This window comes from Trachurus trachurus (genome assembly GCF_905171665.1).
Source record: "Trachurus trachurus genome assembly, chromosome: 17".
Classification (NCBI taxonomy): Eukaryota; Metazoa; Chordata; class Actinopteri; order Carangiformes; family Carangidae; genus Trachurus; species Trachurus trachurus.
The window spans coordinates 10,651,715-10,679,016 of record NC_139900.1 but is presented as its reverse complement, the minus strand read 5'-3'; the positions used below and the strand labels follow the sequence as shown (position 1 = coordinate 10,679,016).

Below are 27,302 nucleotides of genomic sequence, written 5' to 3'. Positions count from 1 at the left end.
ATCTTACTGTATTTTTTACTTTTTTGTATTTCATATTATACTTTGCTGGAGAAAGGGGATTTGTAATGAATCTTGAATAATTGCTCTTAGCTGTGCTTTGCCAAGGGAGGAAGAAAGCCCTCTCTGAATCTGGAATGAGAGATTTACCTAATTGAAGATAATATGCTCGGTTTGTTTTGATGAGATTAAACTTACTTACGTGAATGAATGCAAGGAAAAGTTAAAGAAGAGAGAAGCATTGTGTCATGACTAAGCCCTGTTTGATCATTTGCTTAATGGAGAATAAGTGTAATGTCACTGGTTTGAATACAAATTGCATCTGTGTTGAATTCTTGATGGTTTTTTGGGTTGTTTTTCTTTAGCAGCAAATGTGAAACTCTCCCTTTATGTTCTGCAAAATGAATCCCACAAGACGATCCAGTAAATTCAATTACAACGACTTGGCTCATCAGCACTCATTGTTTTACGCTCTGAAGATCAACGGGCGTAGGAAAGGAAACGTTACACAAGCAGAACTCTTAAGGTGAATTACTCCGACACTGCTACCTGCTATCGGCTTTTCTCCCATGAATGGATTTAATCACGGGTCAAGAAATGATCCCTGGACTGGACCTGGGGCTGGTGAAGCTTCTCCATTCTGCCTGGTGGTTGAGACACACGTCACGGCAGCCTTGAGCTGTCAGCAGCTCGTCCATCACCCCCCCCTCCTTCAGCCCATCTCATAACTCCATCACGCCTCTCAGCACACACAGATTGGCTGGGCTCTGCTGGCTAACTGCACGCCAGACACATGGCTGCAGCGTGACTGGAAATACCCACCGCCGCCGCTGAGGAGCCTCTGAGCAAGGCACCGAGCTCTGGGATGCTGCAGGGGAGCAGTGGAGTGATAAACAACAAAAGACCAGTGTTGGGCATGTTACTTTTTAAAAAGTAATCAGTTACTCCTTACTTTTCCCCAAAAGTAACTGAGTTGGCAACTGAGTTATTACATTAAAAGTAACGAATTACCAGAAAAAGTAACTACTGTGTAAAATGCTCAAATATGTCAAATTACTTGGACTTTACCTGGAACCAGTGTTGGGAAGAACGGCGTTATAAAATAACAGCGTTTACTAACAGTGCTACTTTTTTTAGTAACGAGTACTCAAGAAAAGGACAATAAAATGTGCCGTTACTCGCCGTTATTTGACCCAAGAAGTCCTGTCACAAAATAATAATACACCCGTGATGGTCTACGTCAGGGGTTCTCAACTAGTCTCACTCTGGGACCCACATTTTCCCATGGTCATTAAGTCGCGACCCACTTTTATAGAATTCAAACCAAGATTTTTTTTTTAAAGCCTTTAAAAACTAATTTTGCTCTTTATTGAGCAAAGTGCAATGAAACTGAGGAGGACCATGACAACTGCATGTACGGAAGTGAATAAAAAAATATCAAACTGCACAAAATGGAGACCAACAAAACGATATATTTGACTTCTAATGCATCTCTGCATTCAGAGCATATTTACAAAAGTGAATAAATATCAAATTGCACAAAATAAAGACCCATAAAACAAAACAAGATTCACTGCATTCAGGCCACATTAATAAGAAACAGATATCTTTGCATTCAGAGCAAATAATAAGAAACTGAGGAGGAGCATTACAACTGCATGTGTTCACGTGTCTCGTGCCTTTCAATATAAGTTATTTTTCAAAATAAAAGACATGTCCAACATCAGATGTGCATTAAATATTATTTACTTTTTTGACCAGCTGTCCGCAACCCATCCAGAACGGGTCCGCGACCCACTTTTGGGTCCCGACCCACCAGTTGAGAACCACTGGTCTACGTTATATACAAATTTTTTTCAGTCCATCAACTAGTCGGAAAAAAGCAAACTCACTCCGTACTGAGTGCGTTGGTTAGCTCCAGATAAACGGGAGCTTGGGGGGGGAGCGACTCCAAGCAAGACAGATTCGAACATTTTATAAAAAAGTAACGCAATAGTTACTTTTCCTGGTAATTAGTTACTTTTATGAGGTAGTAATTCAGTTAGTCGGTTACTAACCAACTCACTCAGTATTCCTCCACACATTCACACTGTGCGGAGGAAGTTAGTTCCAGACCAGTTGATGGACTGAAAAAAATGCATAGCCTACGTACACTTAAACGGGTGTATTATTATTTTGTGACGTAACTTCTTGAGTCAAGTAACGATGCATTTTATTGTCAGTAACTGTAATGGCGTTATAACTGGAGAAACAGTAACTTTTTTGATTACTTGTAACTGAAAAAAGTAGCACCGTTAGTAACGCTGTTTATTTATAACTAAGTTATTCCCATCACTGCAGAAAACTGGGTTTTATTTGTATTGAGGTTAAAAAAAGGTCACATGAGCATTTCCTTGTCTGAAAAAGCTTCATTGAAATATAAAAACAGACATCTGCTTAGTTTATAGTCACAAATATCTGAAATGACACTGAACATTATTCGCTTCCCATTAACACTAATCACATTTACACGCATTAAGGAAGTGTCTAAAAAAAACCTTAAAATGTATTACTACAAACTCCACTGGAGCATTTTTATTCCAGCACACGCTACAAGACTGGAAATCCAGCTCCTGACAAATCCATTAATATTACATCCTGTAAATCAATAAAACGTTATAGCCTCTCCCTCCACTCAGCTGTGATTCACATTTCAGCCTCGCATTCACGACGGCGGAGCTGTTTCAGTGTGCCGCGCCGCCATAATCGGAAAACAGAGAGCACTTTTATAATCCCAATAAATTTGGCACTCCATGATAAGCACAGAATCACACAGCAAAGCCTCAGATTTTAATGCATGAGTGTGCTAAAAATAAAGTGGGTTATTTAAAAAAGAAAAAAAAAAGAAAAAGCAGGCTTAATTCCGGGGACACGGTCTTCATTAAATTGCACCGCCGGGATGTGAACTTAACCTTGACGTTCATTAAAATGCTCTAAACACGATTAATTAATAAGCAATAATTATTACGCTAACGTGCCAAGTCCCAGTGTAAGACGCCTCGGTGGGAGCTGGAAGTCCTTGTGTTTAAAAATTCATTGATTAGCTGGATGGTGCTGGAGAGTGATTCACTCCGAATGCTCTTCCTGTCGGAGAAAAACACACTGTGCTGAACTGGAGAAATGCAGCTTCCATGTGTGTGTGTGTGTGTGTGTGTGTGTGTGTGTGAAATGTCATCTTAGAGAAAATAATGGTGAAAAAATAAAGAATTATTTCAGATAACTATGTGAAGGTTTATCTGCTTAGTTTTAGTCACATGTCTCCATAAAAGGGATGTTAAGAGATTAGACGTGTGGCTAACAAAGCAAATGACAGCTAACCTGTTTATTGGAGGTTAATATAGTGGATAATAAACAATATCTGACCTGACATTTGATCATTGATTAGTTTAAACGGCTAAGAAGCAAAATGTCAATTAAGTTAAATGAAATACAAAATACCAATCAATCTAGTTTAGAGGAATAATACCTCTGGAACATGTGTCTCTATTTGTGAATGCATAAATAAAACAAAGCCGTGTTTTCATTTTCTTGTTGGTTTAGCAGAACCATGTGGCTCCTCTATTAAAATCTGTGTTTTGGAAGTTGTGTTGCAGCTTCTGATGCTGCAGCGGTTTCCTGTTTCCCCCAGTTTAATGCTTTTGATCATAAGGCTTCTACAGATGTTCCCTGTTTACTGATTTACACATCACTGAGGCCTTCGCCAGCCGAGGAACTCCTCGAGTTTTAATGGTGCAACTAGCTCGAAGCTAATTAGCTGGTTGGTGCTAAGGGAGCCTTGGATCTACCAACAGATGGAAATCATCCAAAAGAAAGTAGAGGCACTTTTCCTCCATGTTGGTTATTGTGTACATTTCAAAGGGCCTGTAAGTTTTCAGGTCTAAATGAAAATATTGAGTTTCTGTCTCCGGCTCTGATAGACCAGAGGCATGAATGTAAAGTGCCACAAGACAAATGTTTTCTATTTCTCCTGAAAAGCAGAGCGGGAACAATTTATCACACCTGGAGACAGACTCAATCAAATGAGGAAAATAAGGCAGACCATTCCCATGCTGCCGGGTTATGCATTATACATGCCGGCGAGAGGTTTATAACACCTCAAATGACACCTCGCTGTGGATCAGGTAAGATTGCCTCACTGTCCGGGGAGAAATATTACTGCTTCTTAAGGTGTTGCTGTGTGCTTAACACAGGCTGACAGCTCGCACAGCGGGATTTCATCCTGGACTTAATCACTTCTGACACCATGCATGCGCGTATCACCTTGACCAGACTTCTGCAATTCTGTCCATCCTTTGTCAGAAGTTTTCAGGCGTGAGCAACGAACGCTTTCGGCGCTCACGTTCAGTCAGGCCGATCGCCGCCCGATCTGATTTGCTGCTGAAAACACACACTGGTGGGTTAACACGAGCCGAGAGGAGGCCTAATGCTGCAGAAAGTGCCAGTCTCTTCCTATGATTTGCATAAATATCCATGAGGAGAGGGCAGTGATTTAAGCAGGCTTGTCTGGAGGCAGGAGGAGGTGCAGACGTAGAGACTGGTGTAAGACATGATTGCCTCTGGGCCCGTGTTGTGTGGATGAAACTCTCCGGAGATGGGGAGGAGGGGGAGGAAGAGGGGGGTTGACGCTTCGCATTAATCTGCCAATATCAGACTGCGGAATATGAGGCATCCACTTCGCATGAAGGACCAACGTATGCGTTTGCGACTCCAACTCCAGATGTATCGCCGCCCCAAACTGAAAGCGCAGACCCCCCCACCCCCCGTCAACCGGAAACGTTGCACGCTTCTCTGCATGATTTTCCAGCGTGACTACTCCATTTCCACCAATATGAGCACGATTTCAGTTCTTTTCGCCAGCTGCCTCCCCAAATAACAAATACACAGCTTGGTTTTTTACATTTTGATGTGGTGGGAGTTAAAAGGCTTTGATATTTCAATTTCCATAAACTGTGCGGGGAATATACAGCACAGAGCTGTTTGAAGGAAGGATGAAGAATGGGATCACGGACACGGGTGTTTAAAATTACAAAGAAATAACGCACACGAGAGACATCAAACAGGCGTTTTCATATCCATCACAGAGACCCCTAATAAAATAAATGTAAAAAAAAAAAAAAATCCTCAAGGAGGTGCTGTGCATTTGCATGAGTGCATTTGAATACGGCTTCATTATGGCGTGGATGCTGTGTGATGGAAGGTTAATGTTAATGGATGGTTATAGAATATAAATGCACCATAAAAGAAAAGGTTAGCGGTGTTACAACACTCACACTGAGACAAGACGAGCGGAGGAAGGTTAATTGTAGAACGTCAGAGGTTGGAAATTAAAAGTTTTTACATGTGTTCTTGTGTGTGGATGTGGATCCTGCTGCGTGGAGCGATCTAAATAAAGAAATACAGAATATCAGGGTTGGGGAGGAATGGTATTCCATCACAGTTACAGTTTAAATTGGTGTATTCTGAATACAGATACTTTCTTTAAGAAAAATGTATTACTTGGATTACTTGAGCCAATCGCACTACACGCAGGTTGCACTGACTGTGCAGACACTTGTTGCACTGTGGCGAAGTTATAACAAAAGGAGGGTTAAGTGCCGGCCGTCTCTGCTGAAGTTGGCTTCATTTTGGTAATGTAATCAGGATGCCCAGCATATTCCTCTTCAATGTCCGGTCTCTGGCAAACAACATGAATGAACTGTGACAGGATCACGTTGTTAAAAGGATCCTGGACTGTCGTGATGTTTATAATGAGCATAGTTTAACAGCAACGTCACGCTGTTTCCAAAACCACACCAACTTCAGCAGAGAAGTGAGTTTAGGTACAGTGGCTCCTGTCGTTACTTTATTTTTTTAATTTATTTTTTAAATGGGAACAGGCATATACAATGTATAAACCGACAATACACTGACCAATAAACAAACAGACAGAAGACAAAAGACAGAGCAGACTCAACAACACAACATACAACAAAAACATACCTCTTCTCCCAAGCCTACGACCTCCCCTACCCATAGCCGGTCTCTCCATCACCTCGCTCATTAATGTCTCACTGTGTACTGTCTCTCCCTGGTCTCCCCCTGTATGTCTCTACCCTGTTTCTTTTGTGTCCTTGTAAGCGTCTTTGGGTTATTGAAAAGCGCTATATAAATTAAATGAATTATTATTATTATTATTATTATTATTATGATGACCAAAACAGGACAGAAAAAAAAATAAAAAATAAAAACACGCACAAGAAAATAAAACTAAACTAAAGAACAAAACTACAATAAAAAAAGGATGTGAAACTACTAAAATTAAATTAACAGTAACTACTTAGTATACCTTCACTCAAAAGTCAGTTTTTCCCATTTTTTGTTATGCATTTCTATCTTGCCTTGATTGGATGCGATCCAAAAGAAATTGGCGTTGCACTTTATTTAAAAAACAAAAACAAATTCAAATTGTCGTTCATGACTTTATTTTCAAAATATCATCATGTTGCTTGTCCTACACACCCAAACAAAAGCGATGTTAAATTGTGTATTTTTTCAAGGGCATTCTGCATCAGTATTAGAGGTTGAGGGGCTGTAGTCTGGACTGTAGAGCAGAGAAAGCTGCTCAGTTTTAATATAGCCTAAGCCTACTAATTTAATGTGATTGGCTATTTAAAAAAAAAATCTTAACAAATTAAACTGTGGTTTGACAAATTCAAACATTTATTAATGCTTTAGTTTAAAGGAGCCACGGTAGCCTAATGTATAAGATCATGTGTAAGATCATTCTCTAAAACAAATTAAAGGTTAAAGCAAGTTAAAGGCACTCATTTTGAAGTAATCTAAAAGTAATCCAGAAAGTATTCAGAATACATTACTTTACTTGAGTAATCCAAATACATTACAGATTACATTTTAGGACATGTAATCAGTAATCTGTCAGGGAATACATTTTAAAAGTAAACCCTCCCAACACTGCAGAATATACTGTGGTAAATGTTCATGTCAATCAGCTCTTAGTTATTTTCTCTCACACACTAATTACTAATAACAATAAAAACTCTCTCAGCTTGCAGCATCACCACTTTGTCCTTCATCACCATTTATCAGCTGTCATGTTTATTTCCATCATTTCACTACATGTTGTTGTGCTTTGTTATTTGTCGCGGTCCTGACTTTCACTCTGCTCATTAGGGTTTTTTCATTCACTGAGTCCAGTTGTTTGTTTGTGCACATGGTTTTAATCTGCAGTCGTTTCAGACGCTGCCTCCCCCCCACACAGACCGGTCCACTTCCAGATCGTCTTTGCACCATGTGCCTTGGTGTTCCAGTTTTTTATTTTTGTTCTGAGCCTGGTTGTGTTTTCTACTGTGCAGGAGAGGAGGGGGGGGGGTTGCCTCAGTCTGACCCTTTGTTCTTTGTTTGCCTGTTCAGTTTCTTGCATCCCAGTTTCTCTCTAAGTGCAGATTATGTACTCGTACTCTTGTACTCTCTGGGGTCTCTTTTCTGAGAATCAAGACAGTTATTTGTATAACTCTATAAACATATCACCGCCGTGAACACACACACAAAAAAGATGCTTTCTCTCCTTGAGTTGTGTCTGTGGAAAAATGAAGGTTTCAGACGCTCGATCAATCGGCTGAGCTGAGCAGAAGTGTCCTCAAACAACCAGGTAATGTCCTCGGTAATTTGTTATTTACACACTAAAGTGAGTGTGACATAACAAACTAAAACAGCGTAAGATGTTGTTGATTTTGTGTTGTGAGAGTAATTTCACAGTAATGTATAGTACATTTAAGTCACTTTGTGTGTGACGGCTCCACTTTGGCTTGATTATTCTGCCGAGATTAATGAAAGTAAAAATCAGCAGCGCAAAATACAAAACTTAAAGGGATAGTTCAACATTAATCCCTAGAGTTTTAGGAGTAGGTTCGTTACCTTTAATTGTCGGTGCAAGCTATTTTTAGAACGGCGGAGCAGAGCTGCGAGCTGTTCAGAGCTACGCTACGGAGGCTAATGGGATTTCCCCCATCAAACTCATCAAATACACACTCCAACAACTCCACAACGCTCTGGTGGACAAGTTGTGACCTGCATATTCACCACGCTATGAGATAATAACAGAACGTTACCAGACAGAGTTGTTTTAGAGGGAAATTCATGCAAAACCGCTGATGTGCGTTCCCGTCGGGGACAGTTTTTCAGCAAGCAGTCTCTGCATTTGCCTCGAAAACAACTCTGTCTCGTAACGTTCTGTTATTATTTCATAGCGTGGTGAACCAGAGCGTTTTGGAGTTGTTGGATTGTGTATTTGATGAGTTTGATGAGGGAAACCAAGAAATCCCATGAGCCTCCGTAGCGTAGCTCTGAGCAGCTTGCGACTCTGCTCCGCCGTTCTAAAAACAGCTTGCACCGACAATTAAAGGTAACGAACCTACTCCTAAAACTCTAGGGATTATGGCAATGGGCCAATTTGCCAAAATGTTGAACTATCCCTTTAAAAAAACAAACCAAAATGACATACTTCAGGTGAAAAAACAACACATGGTGCATCTATTCATCTGGGCTTGTGTTGTGACTGTGTTGTGTTGTGTTGTGTTGTGTTGTGTTGTGTTGTGTTGTGTTGTGTTGTGTTGTGTTGTGTGTGTAGCGCCCCTCACCTCCTGCTTGGGGATGCTGACGTAGCCCAGGTGAGGCTTGAAGGCCTTGTACGGCTGCTTGGAGAATATCCAGTGGCTGCTGAACGTCTGGCCGAAGACGGGCTGCAGGAGGAAGTACGGCTTCTCCGAGTAGTTCACCACGACCACGAAGAGCGACACCACCACAATCAGACTGGTGGCGATGACAGACTTCCTCTGTGGAGAGAGAGAGAGCGAGAGAGAGAAAAAAAGCTTTTAAGGACGAGTCAGAGAAACGCAGAGACATCACAAAATGAGCCGGAGCATTTTAATCAGAATTTAATTTTCATTTCTTCATTGTCAGGAGCTTAATAGTTTGAATCGAAGAGTAAACAAATAGAGTAGAGGCGCTCCAGCTGCATCATAAATCTGCCAGCTGCTGCAGCCGACAAATACAGTTCTCTGTTTAATAACAGTTAGATCCTGTATTAAAACAACACACAGCGTTTAATAACAAACAGCCAATATAACGACCAGATGATTGGAGAATATTTCTAAAGCACAGTTTTTTTATATACAATATAGTTCAGGTATCAAACCGGTGTATTTGATGTTGTGACTGATTTCTGTATTTTTCAAACAGAAAATTATTCAGAATTAACTCTCTTAAACAATCAGAAACAATAAAACCAGTCATCTGCTTTAATGTTGTTAAAGGGATAGTTCAACATTTTGGAAAATTGGCCAATTGCCATAATCCCTATAGTCATAGCAGTAGGTTTGTTACCTTTAATTGTCGGTGCAAGCTATTTTTAGTGCGGCGGAGCAGAGCCGCGAGCTGCTCAGAGCTACGCTATGGAGGCTAATGGGATTTCTTGGTTTCCCTCATCAAACTCATCAAATACACAATCCAACAACTCCACAACGCTCTGGTGGACAAGTTGTGACCTGCACATTCACCACGCTATGAGATAATAACGTTATGTTACAAGACGGAGTTGCTTTCAAGGTAAATTCATGCAAAACCGCTGATACGCGTTCCCGTCAGGGGCAGTTTTTCAGCAAGCAGTCTCTGCATTTGCCTAATAATTTATAATAATACAACCTATCAAAACTGTATTTGCCATGCTCATCTTTCCAATTGCCTGCCAGTCAAAATATCATTCATGACATCATAAACTGTTCGTTATGTTGGCATGGCGGTTTGCTCCTGACATCAAGCCTTCAAGAGGAGTCTCTTGGCCTTGGCATGGAAGAGTTTGGGAACCCCTGCTTTATCACACTGCAGGAAAGCTTCACGGTGCAGGATTGTGAGCTGCATAAAACTTGATGATACGATTTCGTCACAGAACGAGTGACATCCTCAACTTTCAGTACAAACCGATCCAAAGAAGCAGGGCAGCGGAAATACGTGGTGCATCCAACAGTGATGTGATTCTTAAAAGGAGAGTTTAATACATCCTGAACCTGTGAAATCAAATCTGCAGCTTGATTTGATTTTCTTTAAGTTGAAAGAAGAGAAAGCCTCAGTTCAAGTATTTCACTTATAAAACATATTCTCGGTATAGCGCGGTGGTTAACTGACAAAAGTTACCCTGGTTTTTTCAAATTGTATATAAATATAGACATTAGCCAGGAGAAAAGTATTACATCTTTCTTCCTTCTGAATATATTTTTCTGTCATTTTTGTCAACACTACTTTTTTTTCCCTCTGTTGTTACTTTGCATGTGCACTTGATGCAACTAAACAGAGTAATTGAGAGGCGTCTTTGAAGAGATTTCAGTCAAGTCGCTTTCTCCTCCAGAGATACAGTTGACGTTTGTGTGCTTTGACTGTCTCTTCTAAGCCCGGTCGTGTTTCTGACTTTGTGACAGTTTGCTGCTTTTGTTCAGATCATTCACCACTTGGTTAATTTCTCTCCACGAGTCTTAGATGTCGACGGAAGCCGTGGTATCACTCGCTGTGTAATCACTGGTACAGATCACTTCTGTCAGCGTGTCTGAGCTTTACTCAGATCTTCGTTACAACTGACGCTGATTATCGGAGATTGAACACTATTGTCTGGATCTGTCTCTGTCTCTCAGTCAGTTTGCTGTAGATGCTGCGGCAGACGAATGTGAGCTACACACCTCGTCCACACCTACGCAGGTGCTATGTTCTGACTTTTTAAACTTAGTATTAAAAAAAAAGTTGGTAGATAAAAGTGCATCAGCTCAGGTCACTTTGAAACTGTTTGAGACGACAGCTCTGTCAGAGTCAGGAGAGACGTTTGCGGAGCGGCGGAGAAAGCTCATAACGTGGAGAGAAGACAGTGTTGAATTCAATCACTTCAGTTTTCGACTGAACACAGACGACTCACGGCGACCTCCTCCCTTCACTTCAGATGTGACGAGCATGATGAGATCTCTCTATCCCTCCTCCTCCTCAGATCGTCCATTTGCACAGATTTACACTGAATCTCTGCTAATTGAAACTCCTTCAAAGACGCTCACACACTGTCCCATTTCAAAGGCTCCTACAAATATGACCAAGATACACAAACTTCTTCTTCTGGACAAGGACGCATCAACAGGTGGATCAGTCATGGTCTAACCTATCCCAAGATGCATTGCTTGCAGGTAATGAAAACAACAACAACACTTGGGGTCGGGGCCCCACGTGGGGTCGCCACCAATTCAAATGGGGTCACCTGTAATGTCTAGTAATTGATAAAAAAAATTCTGATAAAAATAGATTTTTTTTATGATTAAAAACACCACAGACAATCTTAAACAACTATATTCGATACTTTCCCTTTCTTGAATATAAATTCAAAAAATGTTCAAATAAAATGCAGCATATAAAAATAACTGAGCTTGCGCATCTTGATTGAGGGTCACCAGAAATGCACAGATACTGGTCCATTTATCTAAAGTAACACTGAATTAGTAGGAATTAAATGTTAGCGTGTCATTTGTATTGTGAAAAAAATGATTAAAATAAACTTCAACATTTGATATAGATGACAATTAATGACTTACTGTAAATATAACTGGTCCTATATTAAGAGATTAGTAATGTAATTATATTTTGACTATATTTGATTTTACACATTCATAGTGCTGTGAAATTTATTGATGCATAATAATCGTGATAATCGTAATACCGTGATTATTTCTCTGACAATAATCATACCAAGAAAATCTATAATCGTGACATCCCTACTTTACACATTATGTTTCATGGGGTGCTCGCTAGTAGTTAAATGTTGGCATGTTGGCGTAGTCCAAAGCGGTGATCGATGGTTGAATTCTCGACCAAGATGATCTTTACCAATCGTTATTCCCCCCAAAAATCTAAAAATGTCCCCAAAATATAACTTAAAATAAAACAAAAGCATTGTGGTTTAGTACACGGGTTAAAGCCAGGGTTTGGTCTCTGATGACAACAACCCCTCCAGAAACAAAGAACACTTTTTAATGCTGTTGACCAAATGGTATTTGTATTTACATTTAAATGTGTACAGAAATGGCCGTTTGTCCTGTTTGTGGCGCCGAGTTGTCACGAGTTGCCGCACAAATTTACCCGAGTAAGGAAAACGAATTTGATTGGTCGTTATCGAGCGGGCGGGATATTCAAAGCTTGGGGTGAGACCGAGCTCGGTGTGTGTGTGTGTGTCTCAGACATTTGAATGACGGATGACGGATCCAATATCAGTGGCTGATGAATCGTGAGCAGGCTGACATATAATCCGTGTACCTGCATTATCCAATGCGGAAAAAAAATACCACACTTTCATCCCGGATTTAATCAAAAATAGAATTTTGCACAAAGTTTGGGCTACATCATCTGATAGATGAGTTATTACACTAATGTTAAGACCCACAGTGGGCTCCAATTCAATTTTCTTTTCTGTACAGCTTTAAATAAAAACTATAAAACAGTAATAGGTTGCTGATTAAAAGAGAGGGAAACATCAAGAAATGACAAACAAAATTTTTTGTATCTTTTCATCCAAAATCAACAAGTTGAAATTCGTGGATCGACAACAGTAAAATGCTGCTAATCCACTCGTGCATCACTTTGGTACAGTCCAGTAATGAGAGGTCATTTTAAATCCCAGTGGCGGCTGAATAGTTGACAACCTACTACAACCACCTCTGGAATGATGATTCATACAGCTGTGACCTCCCAAATACTGATAAAGACATGTCACTAAATCCATCTGCAACCCTATACAGCCTAGGATAAAAACCAATGTCAAGTTTTGTGAAAAAAGTTACATGTTGTCATGGTGACAGAAGCTGCACTGTGTGATGCAACGGTAATGATGCCACAGCTGGTGATACATTGTCCCAACCCCTACCACACCTTTGAATGCAGCACAGGGCCTGAACTGAGCCGCCACGGCTTTTGTCTAGTGTGCACAAATATAATAATAATCTACTTTAGCGATAAAGCCACAGCTGAGACGGCGTTGTTCCATACATTGAGAAACTGCACAATGATGGTCTGGAGGTGAGGGGTATTACTGCACCGGCAGAAAGAGCAAGAGAGAGTGATGAATAATGGATAAGAGATGGAGGACACAGAAAGGTCTCACAGAGGAGGAGCCATCGGCAGGGCAGCGCTGGAGATCAATGCACAAAGGAGAGAAAGAATCAGACGGAGATGAAATAAAAAAAAAAGTCTGCGGCGTGTAACACCATCTCAGAGTGTGAGGTGATGACAGATTTCTGTGGAGTCAGAGACAGTTTTTTTTCTTCTTTCCTCCAGGAAACTTCAATAACGTGCTGCTAATCTAACAGACAACACCAGTGGGGAACTCTGGATTTTTTAGGAAGGTGGTATTTCACAGATTCTTTGAAGTTATCTGATGGTGAGAAGATTGGATGTGGCACGACATAATGGTGAAGCCCCCACAGCCAAAGTGCCTGCACCACCACCAGCTCTGATCTCCAACATCAAACATCCCAAGGGAGCAGCCGGAGGCTTCGCTTCTCAGAGACGAGATCAAACATGCGGCGGTGGTGGTGGTGGTGGTGGTGGGGGGGCGGGGGGGTGTGGAGGGTGGATGAAAAAGACGGTGGCCATTTGCTGCCCTGACAAGCGCATTTTACCAATTGCATGCGTGTTACATCACGTATCATTTCGTGGCATTACCATCCATCTTTGATCACAAACAGAGGGGTCTCAACTTTGATCTTGTATGAGGCAGCACAAAAGGGACAAATGAGAAATTCTCCATTGCCACTCAATACTTTAAGTATTTTACAAAATAACTCGTCGCTCTCTTGAAGGGACTTTTCAGTCTCGCTCTCCGCCGTTCTAGAAGAAAAAACAAATGGCAGGTCATTTTCTGAAAATGTGCCGTAATAGCTAGTCATCAAGAGTCCATTATGGAGCATGAAACCAATCCCTTATGAAGCAAGATGGTTCTTCAAGAGTGGACTGAAAAAAAGAAAAGAAAAGAGAAATAAAAAAAATAAGAAACAACCCTCGGCTCGAGCCGCGGCGCCGCAACATCCATCTGTTCTAATGAGGACGGAACATTTCCTTGTCTCCTTCAACCTCAATCTGGCCACAAATCACGGGGGAAATAATGTGTCAAAGTCTGGAGGCGATTGGAGGCTCTGCGTGGGCTATAGCAGGGCGCTGAACCTCCACCAGCTCCCAGCGCCATGCAGGCTCCACCACTCCCCTCACCGGTTGGCCCATCCATCAGGGTGATCACGAGTCGGCCTGTTGAGCCGTTTGACAGAGGAGCTGAAAGCCCCCCGACGCCGAGGAAGCGGTGCGGTGGTGGAGCGGGGGGGGGGGGGGGGGGGGGATGGGAGACCATTAACACCAGCAGAGACGCAGCGGAGCGGCCATAAAGCTTCAACATTAGAGCTTTCGGTCAATGTTAAAACATTTTGCTTGAGGAATACGACTCCATATGCAGCTGCAACGACCTTGTTTGTGACCATCAAATCAGACAATGATGGCCATTAACTGCGGTGCCACTTATGGCCGCCAGTGGCCCCGGGACGTTTCATTTAAAGGGATAGTAGCATTTTTTAAAAGTGGGGTTGTATGATCTACAAATAGCCCCTAAGTACTTTAATTGCAGTAGAAGACTCTCTGCACTCCTCCCGTTAGCAACGCCAGCCCATAGCCCTGCCCAGAGATTTACAACATACAGTGTTGTGAACAGACCCAAAGAAACGGCCTATTTTCGTGGCCTAAAAGGGGTTTTACCTGAAAAAAAAACACAGTTCCATTGTTCACTATAATATAATTTTTTCCAGCCCTTCAAAGTGCAGGAAAAACACAGTTTTTATTTGGACCTAACCAACTGCTGATCGGCGGGCGCTAACCCTGGGTGGAGGGATACATAAGTTGGTTAAGTCCAAATAAAAACTGTGTTTTTCCTGCACTTTGAGGGGCTGGAAAAAATTATATTATAGTGAACAATGGAACTGTGTTTTTTTTTTCAGGTAAAACCCCTTTTAGGCCGCGAAAATAGGCCGTTTCTTTGGGTCCATTCACAACAATGTATGTTATAAATCTCTGGGCAGGGCGTTGCTAACGGGAGGAGTGCAGAGAGTCTGCTACTGCAATTAAAGTACTTAGGGGCTATTTGTAGATTATGCAACCCCACTTTAAAAAAAATGCTACTATCCCTTTAACACACCAGGACCAAGAGGCTTTCTGGTGCTGGAGGGGCTATAGTTTTAAAAGGTGCTAAAACCTATACTCCCCGAGCAGGTATTGATCTCAGTCCGCAGACACAGCGTGTGGGATCACCGGGACCCGGGACACCAGGGAGCCATAATGTTCTCCCTGGTCTCTCCTGCGGTGAGCTTGTGTGAGCGGATCACAGACAGCAGGAAAACTAGCAGAAAGTTATTGATGGCCTCCTCGTCCATTTGTGGCAATGACCTAATTGAACCATCGTAAAGTGAGCAGCCGCAGCCGCAGCCAGCGTGGGAATGTGAGCAACAAAAGGAGCTCAAATTTAAGAAACTTGTTTTTTTTTACCTCAGTGTTTTCATTTTCTGTGACTTTATGCTGTATTTGACTTTTATATATTTTTTATATTGCCTATAACAGAGGTGTTCACCGGAGGGCTCATTACAAGTTATTACATTAGTTATCAAAAGGAGATCAGATTTATTAGTCTAGATGTGTGTGATTTGGTCAGAGAGATACTTAAGAGACGCAGTAATTTAAAGGAATTTAATCTTTTTTTTCTACTTTCCCAGAGTCAGAACCTGATTAAAGTCTCCACACAGACCTTTTTAATGTATTTGGTTTAGTGTCACGTTATGTCAAACAGGCAATTTTGAGAGTCTATAATCATGATCCAACAACTGAGCAAACATACACTTAACTTGTAGAGTATAAACTCCCCACAGGCTTTAAATGTACAGTTAAGCTGCAACTAGTGATTATTTCCAATATTAAAGACTGAGTTGATCATTTTCTATATGTAATGTGAAAAATATGAAGCCAATGTTTCATCTGGTAGAAAATGAAGGATAAAATATTCACAATTTGAAAATCTGGTGTTTTCTATTACAATTAAATGATTATCAAAAGTGTTGCCGATCAACTAATCTGTTGATTGATGAATCACTACAGGCAACATGACCTCTGTGTCTAATAATAACTGAAAGAGGGGACTTTCATGTCTTATTCCTTTTACTCAGCACTTTAAAGGTAGAGTCTGTAGGTTTGTTGCTGCAGTTTGTCTGCAGACACAGTCACCACCACACAAGAGTACATGTAGACGCCCATAGGTGATGATTAAGCAGGATTTCTTTTGTATATATATATCTATTTTGATTTTTAGGAAAATCCTACAGACCCTGCCTTTAAAGGGATAGTTCACCCAAAATTCAAATTTCACTCATTATCTACTCACCTTCATGTCAAGAGCTGTGAGAATTTTCAGAGTCCTCCATGTCTTCTCTGAGTTACAGGGGGGTCCGCGCAGCAGTATTTGTCCATATAATGGTTGTGAATGGTGCTCACTTTTCTTTTTCCAAAAAGACACACCAAAAAACACCCAAATACCTCCATACTGCTCGTCTGTAATGTCCCTCTTGTATTGAAGCCCCGACATGAGAAATTGTTCCGCCGGAGGAGCAGTGAACTGAGACACTGGGAGCTTCCGCTACAAACAAGCTTAAAACATAGACTTATCTAATTTTTTTCGGAACAATTTCTCATGTCGGGGCTTCCACGAGGGACATTACAGACGAGCAGTATGGAGGTATTTGGATGTTTTTTGGTGTGTCTTTTTGGACGAAGAAAAGTGAGCACCATTCACAACCTTTATATGGACATGCAGTGCTGCGCTGAGCCCCCCGTAACTCAGAGAAAGCACGGAGGACTCTGAAACTTCTCCCAGCCCTTAGTCGACATGAGGGTGAGTAGATAATGAGTGAAATTTGAATTTTGGGTGAACTATCCCTTTAATAATATTCATTCCCAGTGTATTTTTATGCTGTGGTTGTAGCATGTTGAATACGAAGATATAACGTTTTTCTGCTCACCCTTTGGTCCCTACAGAGATGATCCGAAAACAAACATCCAAACATTAGTTTCTCTATCAATCACGGCACCAATCCTCCCACTTAATGTACACCAAATAGGCAATAAATTTGTGAATTACAGAACGATCAACAAGTAGCGCCCCATTCACTAGTGTGATGAATGAAAACTCAAAGCAAATTAGCTGTTTATTTCCCCATATATAACGTGCAATCAAAGTTTCACCTCCATCAGGCTCTATCTGGGCATGAAGAGAATACAATTTCCCCACAAAGACTCGGGGGCTGCAGCTCCGTAAACAACAGGACCACACTGAAGTTCAATCCAAAAAAAGCTAATCGCACTGGGTATTGGAATAATGAGAAGCTCAACCTGAAGAAAATGGCTCATGAAAAAACATATCTGGTAGCGATTTTCGAGTGCCTCCTGGGCAACGGGCAAAGGAGGGTGGAAAAAAAAACAAAAAACAAAATTACATTTGCAATGCAAAAGCGCTACCTCCCCGATACCTGATTTTTGCCACCACGGTCCAGCGAGCAGTTAAAATCCAATTTCAATTAAGGCATTTGAGAAAATATTTACCAAGATTTTTTCTCTCACTCCCCCCAGCACCACCTCCTCCTTTCTCCAAGCCACAGCCTCTCCAGGGCAGCAGGAGAGGGGCCATAAACAAAGAGCTCACTCCCGAGATTGAGCGAAGGGTCCAGACACACGACTTCATTCGTGTCACATTTCCACCAAAGGTCTCACTTCAAAAGTCATCCAAGTACAAGATAACAAACTATTCTTCTCCCTCGAGGAGGAGGAGAAGGAGGAGGAGGAGGCGGGGGCTCTTTGCTGCTGGTAAAATGGTCACGCACAAGTTCCCCCTCCAAATTTCACCCACAGGAGCTCTGAGTGCCACGAGAACTGTGAGAGAGAATTAATACAATTTGTAGATGTTATTGCATTTAGATTAGGTTTGTGATTAACTCCATTCATGAGCCGTCTTGTGGGTTTTTTTTTTACTCATCACACATCCACTCTCTTTGTTTTCTTTCCATTTCATTTTCAAATGAAAGCGAAGATCATTAACTTCATAGTGCAAATCTCACTTAAGTAAAATTATGTATGTATAACGTACATATTATCAGCAAAAAATGTGCTTAAAGGCCCTTTCATGGTGCTATATACCGCATATTGTAGGACTTTTATCACCTTTATCACCTCAGAGTTAATGTGAGAGCAGCGTTTCTGTAGCTGTCAAGGTGAATGTGATGTTAATGACTTTGTGTCAATAACTGAGGTGATGAAAACTATAATTTGCACTTCAGTAAGAAGATTTTAACTTTTTAATTACAATATGTGTAAAACCGCAACGTGTTGTCAGAACAGCGTCGTGCTTCACATGTGTCTTCACTCAACAATTCTTCCAAAATATTATGGTAACACTTTATAATAACTTAATGCATCAATTATAAAGCATCCTACACTGATACTAGTTAGTATGTCGTTTATAAACACAATTATAAATGTTTAACTCCGGTTTAATACAAAAAGCTCATCTATAATGTGTTTTGTATTTTCATACTTGATAAACGATGTAGTACGAGATCATAGCATCTCCGTAAGATCATTCATAAAGTGAGAGTAAACAATTAACAAACTATTTAGATTAACATTTATGCTGCACTTACACATACAATGATTTAAACGTGTTTTATAAAGTATTTAAATGACAAGTAATACCTGAATTAGTCAAGAATTACAATATTATCATTGAAAAATACAATTATTAAGCACACTATAGCTTATCAAACATTTACAACTGTGTTTATAAATGACATAAAATCAGTGTTCACGAAAAAGGACAACGTTTTATGATGAAGTAAAACTGAACTAAAGCCTCTCAGTGTGTTACAGTGAAGTGTTCCCCCCTCAGGTGGTGTTTTGATGAAGATGCTGAAGACCACAGTGACCTCCAGTCACATCAGGGCTGAGATGTGGTGACCAGGAAAGGCCACAGGACGTGATTCACCTCATTTACACACTCGTCACATCCTCCAGCGAGGCCTCGTCCCCTATGGATGAGAGCATCATCATCATCATCATCATCATCCTGGAGGAGGAGAGGAGGAGCACTCCCACCAGGATAGAAATATTTCCTCTTAGGGGGACAAGTGGACCCGAACCATCCAACCCCTCCTTCCCTCAGCAGCATAATGGAAACAATGGACCGCCCTCGTCGTCGGGGTCAAGCATCCGCGGCCTGTGCTGCTCTCCTGGCGTCTGCCACTCATGCACTCGCCCACTTGTCAAGAATATGTTGAAGCGATGACTCCTCTGACCATCTCACCTTTTCTCTGTCGACCAGTGTCTCTGTATTTTTTTTCTTCTTTTTTTTTGCACCGCTGAACTCTCAAATGTGCAATCACCTTCATAATGAGGAGTTTATGCACTGCGCCCCTACTGTAATATCTCTCTCTTTGTCATTGTCGACGGGGCCTCGTGCTCTCCCTGACACAGTCTGATCACGTCCTGCGCTGACATCCTCAGTCACCCGTGAAGAGCTGCTCCTCTGTTTTTCCTTTACATATCCTCGGTAACGCATGAGCGCCGCGGTCATCGGATGTGCTGTCCTCAGCTACTTACTGAAGGCGGACCCCCATAGATCTATACGCAGAGACGTCACCTCACCTCGGTCTTATTCAAACACTCGTCAGCTGAGCGTCTCCGACCCCTCCTCAAAGTCACTTAGATCTTTTCCTCTTGATTCAAGATCAGAACTGGGCCTGCTCAGCATCTTTACACACACACACACAGCTCAGCACATGATTGGGTGTTAATTACCTTATTGTGCCATGCAGCAGTACACAATGCACCAGAGATCCAGAGATGCACAGAAGGGGCTCTCTGGTGCCTCTTTGCATTAGTTTTTCCTTCTCTTCTGTCTCTATATCTGTGTTTTAAAACCCTGCTGCAGTAGAGTTATGACTTTCAACAGAAAATCAAACTTTACAAAGAAGGATATTATATAATTGAGTAATGTTTCTGCAGGTTTTGGCACCTGATTATGTGTTAAAAATCTAATAATCTGACAAGTAACAACAGCTGTCAGATTTTCATTTATTTACTTAACTAGGTCATTAATCTCTTGAGATCCAACATCTCCTTCACAAGAGCACACGTTGTGATAAAAATATTAAAAATTAAAAACAACTGACAAACAATAAGTTAATAAATTCCTAATAAGTTCAAAGCAAAATGAACTAATGCATAGACAAAGCAGCACTCTGTATCACTGCAGCCTTATGAATGAGCGAGCAGCAGCTCAGTTCATGGCTCATGTGGGAGGGGGTGTGCAGCCTGCTGGTCCCTGCTGAGCCCAGTAGAGGGGGCAGTCACCTCACTCAGCACGTCCCGTGGCAGTGGGCCGGGACCAGAGGATCTCCGTCTGCACCTCCTCCCTTCATCTTAAAAAACAGGATCTGTGGAGATCCTCTATCTGCTCCGAGGAGGAAATCCTCCCGTCATCCACTCCCCCTTCGCTTTTTATTCCTCGCTGAGTTACCGAGCATAATAATCAGCCAGACAGACTCCTGCAGCAGGAGGTTTTTATTCTCTGACATGCAAAGGCTTCTCCCTCTGCAAATACAAACAATCCACCTCATTCATTTGCATTTCGCTTTGCAGGGTGTTTGTCAGTCGTCTGTTTAGGCAATAACACGTCTCTGGTAATCCAGCTCCTCTCACAAAATGGCTTGTTAAACTTGCATGCTGGGAAATCCACAAAATCAACAATGATATTTTTCAAAATATCAACAGGTAAAAAGACAGTGCCTCGACAGAAACTGAAATCTGTCAATCAGTTGTATATAAAATACGACACACTGGGTGAGGAAACTGTATACGACACCAAGAAGAGCTTGGGTATAAGTCATCTATCTCTATAATGAATGGAACTTTTTACAATAAGAAAAACAACAATTTTTATAACTAATCAGTCTTTTCGGTGATTTACAATGCAAAAAAACAACAAACATTCACCATGTTCAGCTTCTCAAATGTGATATTTGGAAATTAAATATCTTTCAATTGTGGACAAAACAAAGTGGACGTCAAGGTGATGGGCGTTTTCCATTATTTTCTGACACTTGGTTGTATTTTGTATGTTTGCAGCGCTGAATAATCTGTCAGCTGCTGCAGATTTATCCAAACCACTGCAGCAGCTATCTCTCTGTCATCTCAAAGAGTTTTACAGTATTATGATGAGATGCCACGAATCAATTAGCACAGCAGCTTTTAGGACATATTGGATTTTTATAATGTCATCGCATCAGTGTGATACAGCACTGATTTGTTGGGTTATTTAATTTGCTGGATTAGCCAAAAATCCAAACATCAACATGGAGTTGGAGAAACTCTGAAGACACAGAGCAGCCAGTGTGTGAGAGGAGTTTCCCTGAAAGTGTATCATTGCAATATGTCAATATTACATTACATAAACAGTGATAAAGAACTTAAATGTTCTTCTTGTACTCCATTGAAGTCCAACAACTACAGCTAGGCAATAAATTAGTTTTATTGATTGATTCAATTTTATGCTTCAGGACAATGTTTAAAGATGAAAATCGAATTTCACTTCAATGTAATTTACTGTACAGAGCCGCCACCGCTTCTCTGAGTCTCAACAGTTCGTGGTAACACAAGTGTTCTCATCAACATCGACATGGCAGCCCGCTCTAATAAAAGGCGCCGTCTCCTCGGTCGTCTGGAAGTGGTTTTGTCGGGTTTAGAGCACAATCACAAGCTACATTTCTGTTGCCAAAAGTCTGTGGCAACTGTTGTGGTGTGACATTTTATTTTAGGCCCTATCACCCAGCTCCACCACCAATCCAACTATTCTGTAATGTTTTCTATCAAAGGACAGGAAATGACGACGATGCACATGTGATAATATGATAATACGTCCACCTTTCCTTTTTGAAGGGTTGATAACTCCCTGTTCAGGGATCAGTTTCCAGCTGGGAAGCAGCTCCAGTCTGCTTTCGTCCGCTTCGGCGTGTTTTATAAGTCTAGAATAATAAAAGACAGACCTAGAGAGCAGCTTTAAATGTCTGTGCCGTGCAAATGAAACTTTAGATTTGCCTGACGTGCGTGGTGTTTCCTCCCTGTGGTACAATAACAACATGTCCCTGTACTGCTGCTGCTGCTGCTGCTGCTGCTGCTGCTGCTGCTGTTGCTGTTGCTGCCACTTGTGTTGTATCACCCTTATCAGCGGTGACATGAAAAGAAAATCCTTCAATCCAGGTCAAATGAGCACTAATCTGCTCTGGTGGCATGATACTGAATCATTATGCTACAGACAGAGCATCATTAAAAAAAAAAGGAAAATCTTAATCTGGGACCAAAAAGAGAATCTGTTTGTTTTCATGTGGATGAAACTCAGCAGGAGGCGACAATAGGGAAAAACACACGTCTCATCCACTTGTTTTTTTTCACATTAACAATGCAAATCCCAGACTTACTGTAAATCAGCAGATATGAATATAAATGTGTGAGTGCGTCCATGTGTGTGTGAGCACACGTGTACTCGTCGTATGCGTGCCTGTGGTGGGGAAAGCAGTCAAAACCCATTTGACTAATGCATATCTGATATCAAATGGAACATAATCCCCACAAGTATAAAGGATTAAACACTCTGCAATATTCACTTCCCCTTCTGGAGCCAACAAACTTTAAGGTTGAGGTTAAAAAAAAAGAAAAGAAATAAAAGAAATAAAAACAACAGCATATGTTCACAGTCACAGTGAAGCTCCATGTTCTGCTGCGTAGGTTGAGGAAGTTACGAATTTGTTGAAAATAGAAAAAAAAAAAAAAAGCTGCTCTTTGTGGCACTTTAGGAGGATGAGAGCCTGAACATCTGTGTGAGCAGACACAGCCGACAGGGATTTTACATGTGACTGGAAGTTATTTACAGAGTGATTGACACCGCTCTCAATTTCTGCCTCGAGGCACTTGAAGGAAGCCGCGTCTCCCACGGTGACGCTCCGTATTTCATTAGATGAGCTGGATAACGACGACACGCCGTGTGACCCACTAAACCACTGGAGCAAAGTACAGTCGCTGGAATACATTTACTCAGGTACAATATGAAGGAAAACTTAGGAGAATACTTAACATTTTGTTTAGAAGTTTTAGTTCCTTGTTACTTTGTATCCTGATCATTAACTACAGCTTATTATTAATATTAACAATGGTGACATGTTATTATGAATTAAGGGGCAGTCTACAACATTATTAAGTATGAAGTTTTTAAAATAACCCAAACCTCCACCAGCTTCAACATTTAAGTGATGTGCACATGAATGAATCAATAATTCAATATTAACATCAGATAAGAGCATTTTCAGTGATTTTAATATTCAAGTACTTTCATTACCTTTTCAACAAGCACTCGACTACTCGCTAATTATATACAACATGTACTGTATATAAGGACGGTAACAATTAAAACACAGGAGGTCCATGTCTGACTGGAAACTTCATTGCTAAATGTAATTTAAAATGCATTTATTTAACAACCATAAGAGTCACTTCTGTTTCTTCAGGTATGTTGTTATTACATTTGATTGTTAAATGTCACAGCAGTAACCAGCGTATAGACTTCTGTACTGCGCTGTAACTCAATTAAAAGCCTAAATCATAAGTCAAAATAAGTATATAACTACTGTGGCAGGTGCATCAGAAGTGAAACATCACTGAATGATGATAAGCACTCGAAGACTTGTAGCCATTCCTGTCATTTTGGTTTCTGATATTTTCTAGTTCATCTGGATGTCTGTTGGGTTTTTGCTCTACACTGCAGTATTGTTATAGATGTGAGTGGCAACAAGTGACTTTTTAGACAAACCAGTTGCTTTACAGAATCACCACTACTTCCAACTTGTTCCATTGTCTGAAATAGCAACAGCTGTACTGGGAGTCCAGCTGTGTTCATGTACTGTGTATGTGAGCACAGAGAGTTGAAACTGGGCGACACGAAGCAGAATGCAAATACAACACGACGACTTCACCACAGTTTTTCCTCATTACACCGTCCAGCCATGTAATAGGTCCAAACCTAGTGTTGTTAAATTACACAGCAGGATTTTATCTGTGTGGTCAGATAAAAGGTTTCCGATATGCATTAAGTCTTTGAAACCGATCCAAAACTGAAATTTTATTCAGCTCCTCTATAATTTGAACAGAACGGACACAATATCTGTAGCGATGTAAAAGCTCATATACATTTAAACATGTAAACTGGGTAATGTTTGTTTTTTTATGGATATTTATCTTCCATTCAACCTCTCCGTTCTTGTTTTTATCACTATTTTTATGTGTTATAGTCTCATCTTGTCTGGGAGCTTCTGTTTGTTTTTATCGCCGTCGAGCTGTTGAATGTGTGTTTGCTGAACTTGGCTGAAGCTAATAAAGTGTAAATCAGGAGCAGTGTGTGAAAAGACAGCGACAGCCTGGCTATGAAGATGCAGAAGCTCAATTTTTCAGACCACCTGCTCCACTCACTCGTGCTTCACGGCCAAATGGAGCCTAAATGTGGCAAAAAAAAAAAAAGCGACTGTTCCCCGTTCTATAAAACCAACAGCTTCTATTGTCCAGGGTTATATTTAGAGGAAACATGGAGCCAGAGCGTCTCGCGGCCAGTTCAGCCAATCACAGAGAATGACTTCTGCTGCTCGCTCTGGACAAGAGCAGTTTTTCTTTTTTTTAGCTTAAAAATACTGTAATATTTGAGATTTTCAAGTGCTGCCTCTCACGGTCGCAGATGGCCACCGGGCAGAGGAGAGACCACAAGGACAAAGCTACTGTGTGGTAATAAATCAGCTGCTCTCCATCCACCACAGGTGTCCTAAACTTTAAAACCACAAACCAGGGCAGCGGACGACCGGAGGATCCTCGGTGCACAATCACAAATTAAAGTAAAGAGCCGGTGCTGCACATCCACACGCACAATTTTGTGTTTTCTATGAAGCACTTCACAGCAGAATGGCAATTATTCTCCCCGTCTCCTTGTGTTTGAAGGGCGAAGGCAGGATGGAGGGGAGTGGGGGGGGGCGGGGGGGGTCTCTCTGTTGAGAAAAACATCGACCACAGAAAATCCATTTCAATTTGCCAAATGCCAGTGCAGGATTACTGACATTTAACAACTGATATTTCCCCTGAAACTCAGTGGTATCCCTCCATAACTCCACAATAGAGCCTCATCTCATTGATAGTGATTACACACAGCATGAGTGCTCACGCTGAGAAATCTGAGTGTATATATATCACCGGTGCAAACTACAGATTCGGAAAAGGGATTAGACAGAGAGATGCGGCACATCATCTGGAAGTCGGGAGGGGGGCGGAGAGACAAAACGGTGTCGCCAATTTCCTTCTCCACTTGACTAGACAAGCGTCCGGCCTCTGCAGAGACTTTCCTCAAGGTGTTATTTGTTAAAGAAATGTGCCCGACAAGGAGACTTCTACTCAAGGCTGCCAGCGACAGAAAGCAGTATGTGTACACTGAAGTTTCCGAGTGACTGAGCAATAAAGGGAATTTGTCCTGTTTGGTAGCTCAGGCCTTCACAGGGGCCAAGACTTTGATACTGTACCTTCAGGTTACGAGTGCACTGTTCTAGCTGGCAAGATGATTTGTGGCGTCTGCAAGTGCTGTAACTTTAAAGAGTTGACAACAACAACAACAACAGTCTGTCTTTTCATCCAACAGAGGGAGGGAGAGGCAGGCCAGCAGCTCTCTAAGGCTGCACTGATCCGACACGGCACTAGAGGAAAAGTCAGAGAGGATCAACAAACTGATTACAAGTAACTCTAAGGGGAATATATCAATATGTGGACCCAACTGTTGGATTATCTTAAACGTTTCCCTGAAAGCCACAAAGATGAATCTGAGTGTAGCTCCAGAGAGTCAATAGGATTCATCCTCTGGAAACCATGAACGTTTCCACAATATGCCAATCCATCCAGTAAAAGTTGAAATTTTTCAGCCTGCACCAAAATGTGGACCAGACCAACAGACCACGGTCACACCTTGAGCCCAGAGTAAAAGGAAAGGTCACAACAGGTGAAAGTTGTCTCTTCTGCAGCCAAGCACGTCCAGTTTCTAAGGGTGCTTTCACACCTGGATCGATTGGACCAGTTGTTCCGGAACAGGGAGCGATTTACGTCGTTTGGTCATATGTGACCATAGCAATCGGGCTCGGATGCGGAACAAAACAAGCGGGCCGAGATCGCTTGGGAGAGGTGGTCTCGGCTCGTTTCCAATCGAGCCCAGGAGCGGTTCGTTTGCAGTGAGAACACAATCGACACAGAAATCGACACAACCCACTGCACGCTGCTGGTCTACGGTGATTCTCAACGACCAGGCTTGCTGGTTCATACTGGCCCGACCGGACACGTTAATTCAGGCGAGTTCTGGTCGAGGATCACTCCAGTCGCTTCTTTTTCTTATTTTTTTGCCGTGTTCGGGGCGGATTAAGGTTGAAAATATAGGCTACACAGAAGACAAGGATTGGGTCTGGTCTGGGCTTCAACCGCAATTTGGACCGTGTCGGATTTTACTAATTTTCATTGGGATAATTCATTTAAAAAAAAATTCTGACCAATAAGAGAAGTTTCTACCCCGCACACACTCTGAGGGTTTTTTTTTTAACTCTACCGTTTTACTGTTATTAGGTTAAAACTCTGGCCAATTAGGGTGCGGAAACGTTGAGTGACAGGTCCGAGCAGCTCCGTGGACAGCTGCTTCGAGGCCAGTGGGCGGGTTCTCGGCTGGCCAATCCAACATGGTGCTGTTCAGGCCGCCATATGTGAGTCACAAAAATGACTCCCCAAAACCAATGGGTGACGTCACGCTACGTCCATTCTTTTTACAGTCTATGCTTTGGACCTTTTGGAGCTGTTACCATGTGTGAACACAAACGATCCAGTTGTATCGGTTTAGTTGCTGAATCAGAACAAAGCAGGTGTGAATACGCCCTTAAAGAGGATTCCTACGTTAGTGTTCGATCACCAGTCACTGATCAATCCAAGGTGAGTTTCAGGGGAAGCGAATCATGAGGACAGATGAATCTGCACTGTGGTAAAAGTAATGATTCATGTGGCTAATA

The 27,302-nt window shown here is 41.6% G+C and overlaps 1 protein-coding gene across 1 annotated transcript in view; it reads right to left on the bottom strand.

Annotated features, from left to right (window-relative positions):
- st6galnac3 (ST6 (alpha-N-acetyl-neuraminyl-2,3-beta-galactosyl-1,3)-N-acetylgalactosaminide alpha-2,6-sialyltransferase 3) overlaps nt 1-27,302 on the bottom strand; it is a gene marked incomplete at its 3' end in the record, with an annotated part of 104,891 nt that overhangs the window by 60,485 nt on the left and 17,104 nt on the right. The window contains exon 2 of the mRNA XM_083991668.1: nt 8,673-8,867. Coding sequence (XP_083847794.1) covers nt 8,673-8,867 — 195 coding nt within the window. The remainder of the gene's footprint in view (nt 1-8,672; nt 8,868-27,302) is intronic.